At 37.8% G+C, this 7,617-nt stretch overlaps 1 protein-coding gene across 2 annotated transcripts; it reads left to right on the top strand.

Annotated features, from left to right (window-relative positions):
- Window positions 1-628: 628 nt before the first annotated feature.
- On the top strand, window positions 629-6,391 carry syt4 (synaptotagmin IV). Of its 2 annotated transcripts, none has more exons than XM_046851519.1 (4): window positions 629-899; window positions 2,105-2,967; window positions 4,183-4,303; window positions 4,849-6,391. In XM_046851519.1, exons 1-4 carry the CDS (start codon window positions 866-868, stop codon window positions 5,157-5,159), a joined length of 1,329 nt encoding a protein of 442 aa, XP_046707475.1. In that variant the 5' UTR covers window positions 629-865; the 3' UTR covers window positions 5,160-6,391. The 2 variants fall into 2 exon arrangements, with proteins under 2 accessions (XP_046707475.1, XP_046707474.1); XM_046851518.1 differs by having other exon boundaries at window positions 630-899; window positions 2,102-2,967.
- Window positions 6,392-7,617: the final 1,226 nt, after the last annotated feature.

Below are 7,617 nucleotides of genomic sequence, written 5' to 3' on the forward strand. Positions count from 1 at the left end.
ACTTCAAGAATCAATAAATGAATTTAAATGTTGGACCTGATGGTTGAACCCTAATGCAATCATTTCTACTATATGTTGTATATGAAATACAGTAAATTGTCAACGTCTCAAATTACATTATATTTTCAAGTTACTCCATAGTTTAGTACCCCTTTAAAAAATCAAACATTTTTTCATAATAAAACTGATGCATGAGAATAAAAGTTTGTATTTATTTCAAATTCTAGGGTACGCTTAAGATTTGTGCATGAAGCATATGCAACAAATCAAAATGAATGCAATGCAAAATATGCAATACAACACATTCAGATTTGCTAATTACTGATCACCTTTAAAAAAACCTTATGGGTATTTTTTTTTTTCAGGAATGTTTATTGGAGGATATTTTTCATGCTTAATGTATTTTTCAAGCTTTAAATTTGAGGCTCTGAGACCTGTGTCCTCGTCACTCAGACTTACAGACGCGCACACACACGCACACACCTTTAAAACCTTTTTCGATCTTAATGATTGACTGGCCTTGTTGTGCAGAGGGCGGTGATATCAGCACCAGTGTTCGTCAGAACTGCGTCAGAGCCCAATTCAGCTGAGAGACACACACACACACACACACACACACACACACACACACACACACGGAGAGATAGAGAGAGAGAGAGAGAGAGAGAGAGAGAGATCGGGGTGTGTGTATCGTTGCTCAGTCTCAGCGCGGAGAGCATCTTCAAAGGGCGACTGCTCCAAAACCTGTAGCAGAAAAGCAAAATACTCAGAAGTATATTTTAAAGGAAATCAAGGCATATCTGTTCTCGATCTGGCCGCCTTAGATATTTAAACGGTCTTTTCAGCACCTCGGTCAGCGCACACAATGGCTCCTCTTAGCACGGAGAGTGGGCATGTTGGTAAGTAGCCTAAATGCAAACTCAAATATCGTTTTTATGTGTTGAATATACATGTTGAATAAATTTGAAACAAAAACTAAAAGCTGTGAAATCATAGATCGCTGTATGTCTCTGAATCATATGGAACTGGAAGTTAATTGCTTGGTGCGGGGCGCTGTTCTTGTGCGTGATCGTGGTTGTGCCCATGAAAACGCTGCTTTTTGTTCTGACGCTCGAGATCCCTATAAGTAGATAATGACGTAATTGTTGGATCTTACCTAATTGCTGTGCACCATCCCTGAAGTTGAATAAATATTTAAATTATATGATTTTACTATATCATTTGGATATTATATTTTGGTTTGAGATTTTGTTAGAGCCCAAATTTCATTACTTGGAAATAAATATAAAATTTTAACCTTGTGGATATAATTAGATCTGAAAGAATCCCGTGTGTGTTGTGTGTTTGTGTGTGCGCGCACATACATGTGGAGATTCCACTGGGAGAGACACCCACCATGCAGTAGGAAATTTCCAGACCACTATTGTTATGGACTCACCTATGTGTAATTAATGTTGAGGATCCACACGCTCCCATACGATCACCAGGGTGGACATTAGTCCTACACTGTAGTATAGATTGTATACAAACAGGATAAATCTCGGAGGGGTTTTTAGGTGTGATTCAAATGTTATTCTCAGAGTGTTATGGTTTTTATGAGTCATGCCCGGCTACGTCAGTCATGATGTCTGTATTTATCTGCTGACTTTGATGCAACCCAAAAGTCTGTACTAAATGTGCTTCCTTATGAAGAAAGAGAAAACTTAAACATGTAATCAATTACCAACATGCGCTAACATATTTACATCTATTAGTAATTTGGTAATTATTATTGGTTATTTTTGGCTCACATTAATCAGGTCATGGTAAATATGATGTGTTGAATACAAACAGAATAATTAATTTAACTTTCTTGAAAAGACATTTTAAAACCCCTTTATTCAGCCTAAATGTAGATGTATTTTTTACATCATCCAAATGGTTTGAATTTATTAGGACACATAGCAGAGAATATAGAATAAATAAAAGTACAAAATATAATCACAATATACAGTAGAAAAATCTTTAAACATGTTTTTGTGACATACTAATTTAAGCTGGCAGTAGTTTCTTGAGATAAACTATCTGAAATTCATGTGTATGCTATCTTGTCTCCTTCCAGCAGAGGTCCCAATGAGTGTGGCTGTAGTCAGCGTCTTTGGTCTTGTCTTCAGTGTTTCTGCCTTTGCCTGGATTTGTTGCCAGCGCAAGGCCAACAAGAGCAGCGCCAAGACCCCACCATACAAATTTGTCCACATGCTTAAGGGTGTGGACATCTATCCTGAGAGTTTAAATGGCAAAAAGAAATTTGCTGGAGAGAAGATGCCAGACCCAGTGCAGGAAAAGTCAAGCCCAAGTCCCAGCAGCACACGCCCAGCACTTCACCTTGACTTGGAAAAACGAGACCTGAATGGGAACTTCGCATTTGTACCACCTGTAGCCCATCCCAAAGTCCGAAGCTCTCCAGAATTAAACATCCCTTCCCCACACCCTGGCTTTAGACAAGGGGGATACCAAGAAGAGGAAACCTCAGAGAGCAATGTCTCCAGTCAGACACCCACACCAGCTCTGGACAGGGCCCAGGAGAAGGACAATGGTGTAGGTACACTCTCCTTCTCACTCGAGTACAACTTTGAGAAGAAGGCCTTTGTTGTGCATATCAAGGAGGCTCATGGTCTATCTGCTACTGACGAGCAGTCCCTGACCTCTGACCCTTACATCAAACTCACTCTGCTTCCTGAGAAGAAGCACAAGGTGAAGACACGGGTGCTCAGGAAGACCCTAGATCCGGCTTTTGATGAGACCTTCACGTTCTATGGTATTCCATATACTCGTGTCCCTCAGCTGGCTTTGCACTTCATGGTGCTGAGCTTTGACAGGTTTTCTCGTGATGAGGTCATTGGAGAAACACTTGTTCCTTTGGCTGATGTTGACCTCGCTGAAGGGAGGGTCCTAATGAGCCGTGACATTATCAAGAGAAATGTCAGGGTAAGACCTCTGGTTTTCAGAAGTTTAAATTATTATTAACATCATTTATGAATGACAAAAGATGTTTTATTATTAAAAATAGATAAGTTCAATAATTATTGTATCAGCTTTTAAAAAATTCTCTAAAACTATATTACTAAATACAAAACACTAATTACATATTTACAATGATCTCATTTCTATGTGAATGTGACTGATTTGTTAGTGTGTGCTGGTGCCTTATATGGATGTTGCCTGATCTCGCATTTCCTCTATTCAATAATAAACCATTAGCTCAGTATAAAGCCTACATGCCATGGGCAGCTATCGACACACCCATAAGCCCAAAGATACTTAATGCGTGTGTGTGTGTGTGTGTGTGTGTGTGTGTGTGTGTGTGTGTGTGTGTGAACAGAGTTCAGTTGTTGTAAATTTTTAAGCATTCATTCAAATTTGAAGACTATGATTATAGTAATTTAGTAATGGTAACTCAGGACCACCTTTTCTGAGTAGCTAGAAATCTACTAAATGAGACAAAAGTTTCTATTCAGGTGGAAACATTAATGATTTCCTTTTCATCGGTAAATAATTTATGGACTAATGGCCTGTCCAACCATTCAGGTGGCTACTAATTGAGATCATACTGATTTTCATGGCTGGCTGAGACACACAGTAATGCCTGTAACAGTGTCAAAACACTGAACATTAGGCACTGCCCAAAACATGTCATGATTTCAAAAGTATGATTTCATCATGTATGGTTAATGAACTTCATCTATAGCAGTAGGATAAGTCATTATCCTCTGCTGGTGGAAACAGCTCCAATCGTTTAGAGGTAGTTTTCTGTTTTACTGTAATCACACCTACTGTTTGAGACACATCCTGAGTCACCGGCACAGCAGCAAAAGAACCCCTGCTGATGGTTGCCATGGTGATATGTCACCAGATTCATACTTTGTATGTGTTGAATGGAGCCAGCATTTTTTGTATTGGAAAGTGCCATGCAAAGAAAAATTAACGAGATGCTAGGTCACACTGGGTTTGGAACAGTTGCCATGGGTTATGCTGATAGGAATTATGACAACCTTTTACAGCACTTAATAGCATTATATATATATATATATATATATATATATATATATATATATATATATATATATATATATATATATATATGGTTGAGTATTCTGGATTAAATATGGATGTGTTGTTTTGCATTTCCTGTTTTCTCTGTAGAGGAGTGCAGGAAGGGGAGAGCTATTACTGTCTTTGTGTTATCAGTCAACCACTAGTACCCTCACTGTGGTGGTTCTTAAGGCTCGGCACCTTCCGAAGCCGGACCACAATGGACCCTCAGGTGAGTAAATGAGTAGGAATGAAAAACAGATAGTCAAAGATGAAATCAAAGATGCTTTGTGTGCACATGTTTAAATTTACAGCTAGTTATCAGAATTATTAGGTTTTGTTGCATTAGTGTATTATAGTGTTAGCAGTAGTCAAAGAATGGTAGTAGAATAGTAGTAGTATTAGTATTATAATCTTATATAGGTGTTAAATCCATAATTATCCTTAATAAGCCAATTAGAGAGAAGTTAATAATACAAAGCATGCTGAATTAAAGCTCACATAAGGTAATTGCAAATGTTTATTATTGTTATTCACATACTGTCAAATCTTTCTCAAATCCAGAGTGCATTTGCATGTTAAGTAAATCCATGTCCTTCTCCCTTGCCTAAGACCAGAATAGCTTAAAAACCCATGTCATGACCTCAAAGCAAGCAGTGCTTCTTAACAACACTCAGCATTTCCTCTCCATCGACCCAATTATTGATCTCTGTCCTGTAAAATCCAACTAAGCCTCACTGTTTTTTTTTTTGTCTTTTACCCTTTGTGTCTTCCTAGACCCCTACGTAAAAGTAAATCTGTACCAAGGCAAGAAACGTGTATGCAAGAAGAAGACTCATGTCAAGAAGTGCACACCAAACCCTGTCTTCAACGAGCTCTTCGTCTTTGATGTGCCTTCAGAGGAGGGCCTGAGGGACACCAGTGTGGAGCTTCTGCTGCTGGATTCTGATAGGACAGCACGCACACCTGTCATTGGCCGCCTCCTCCTAGGCACGTCCTCTCCAGGCACCTCTGGCGAGCATTGGCGTGAGATCTGTGATCATCCACGGCGGCAGATTGCCAAGTGGCATGTGCTAGCCGAAGACTAGATCATGACACATGCTCAAGAACTGTTAGAATGCAAAGGAATTGAAGTGGGACTTCAGGGGTTTAGGAGACTTATTACGAGCGATGTCATCTGTTGGCTATGTAATTAAGATGGGGCTTCTTCCGGAGGGGAGAAGCCATCTGTACCCAGCCAATCAATGATTCCAAAGACAATCTGCAACACCCAGTGATACTCCTCTTCATATTTCATACAATATCTAAATGGTCACCACATTGTGCAGTTCCAAATGTTATGTCTCTATTGCTGTTCGCTGCTCAATATCAATATCAGTGTACGGAAAAATGTGAACAAAGGAACGTGAAACAGTTACTCTGAATATATGTAAATATATGTGGATGAACCTTCTATTTTGTAAAGGCCTTTTATTTTAGCAAATTGCATTCTCTTTAACAGATTTATTCTCTTTTTTTGTACTTAAGTTATTTTGGTTTAGGGTATTTTGCCTGTGTTTTTGTATGTTGTAAGTGGCCAGTCATATCTAACATTTCATCTACTGTATGTGGAGGTAGCCTAAATTAGGCCAACCTTAATGAATGATGGACTGCATGAACTAAAGAAGCCTGTTTGTATGCAAGCCTTCTGTCTATATGTGTGTAAGTGAGCCTGAGCTTATGTTTCTGAGTGTGTGTATGAATGTATGTATGTGAGTGTGTGTATTCAATTCTGATTGAAGAGAGATCTCTCTTTAAAGTCAGCACAATGGCAGAATGTAATGTCCATGTACCTTAATATAAAATGTAAAGTTCAGAGAAAGTCACTGTGCCTCCTAATCATTCCATTCCTAAAGTTATCACAATGATGCTGTTATGGTATACATTTATTTGTTTGTTTGTAAGTCAGAATTTAGCTGAAGTAATTGTTTTGTCCTTTGTTTAATGTTTAGGGGCCAGAACTCATCCATTCACTCCCTAGGCTATAAATTAATCCAATACCAATGTAAAAATGAAACCTTCTGAAATCAAACAAAGAAACACGATCAACAGTAGTTTAGACATGTCTTGACTGGTTACTTGTTGGTCATCAGCATAATTTTTTTTTTGCTGTTTATAGAACTGTGAGTGTCATAGACCCAAGATTCTCTACTGAGCGGATATGTTACTGAAAGTGACATGTGAAAATTGCAAAAAGAATCTTGCTCTGAAAAATAACCAAATACTAAACAATGTTCTAAATTTAAAAAGTCACTGTCATTAAATATTAATGTCAAAATAATGAAGTTTGGCACATTGCTATATTTATTGCAGCAGATTTTGACAGTAATGAGCCAATGGAAAAATAGACATGTACAGAAAGTGCTACTGAGGGATGATGTAATTTGTCTGGCTAGGCTGCCACATTTCTCTCTCTCTATGTCTGTCCTCTATATCTCACACTTTCAAGTAAGTAAGTTTTTTTATATGAAAAATTTATCGGACAAACACTGCAGTCATTTAGTTCACACAATTCATTTAATGTTTCTATATGCAGTAGCTAATATAAAATACTACAAAAAACAAGATTCCTGTGAACATATTTGAATATACTTAAGAAAACGTTAAATAAATAAAATAAACCTTAAATAACGTAACTTTTTTTTTTTTTTTTTTTTTAGAAATCATTATCAAATACTAATTTTAGAAGTGCATGTATTTGTTAGCGATCTATTTTCAGAAGTACTCTTGACTGCTCAAAATATATAGTCAAGGTCTTATTTGTGCTGAAGACAAGGCCATAGAGAATAACATATTGCCAGTAATAGAGAAGAGAAGATAGAGCGTGGAACGGAGAAAGACTTTTACGACAAACATCCAAATGCAATTTAAAGCAAGCCATATTTTACATCATGGCCAGTGGAGCCTGGGCCTATCTCTAGGGGCTAACACAATATACAATGACAGGAATGAGATACAGCAAGAAAAAAAATTAAGAGAGAGAGAGAGAGAGAGAGAGAGAGAGAGAGAGAGAGGCTGAGAGGCTGGCTATAGAAATGATGAAGCACTAGGGTGTGGCACTAAAGGAAAAGAGAGAGAGAATTATGAAGAAATAAACAAATTAAACCAGTTACATGAGAGATCATCCACAAGAGGGTACAGAGAATGAGATAACAAAAGAAGTGAGAGAGTATTAAGGGCATGTGAGGAGACAAATCCAATCATGGAATATGAGCTCCAAGCTGAGCTGTGAAAGAAAATGAGGAAGAGGAACATCACATTGAGGGAATATCTGGGCTGGAGAAGAAGAGGAAATATGGCATCAATAAGGCAGAGGAAGGTACAGAGAGATAGGGAAAAGAAAGTAAACCACAAATTGAATAAAAAAAAAGAATATTAGGCATAATTAAACTTCAGGTGGAGAAAAAAGTGGAACACTATGAGCTGATATAAAGACAAAGACAAAAACAATACTCCACTGTGCCTGAAAAGAGCCCACATGCCCAGACATGTGCTACCTTAATATCG

This window comes from Silurus meridionalis, chromosome 6, assembly GCF_014805685.1.
Source record: "Silurus meridionalis isolate SWU-2019-XX chromosome 6, ASM1480568v1, whole genome shotgun sequence".
Lineage (NCBI taxonomy): Eukaryota > Metazoa > Chordata > Actinopteri > Siluriformes > Siluridae > Silurus > Silurus meridionalis.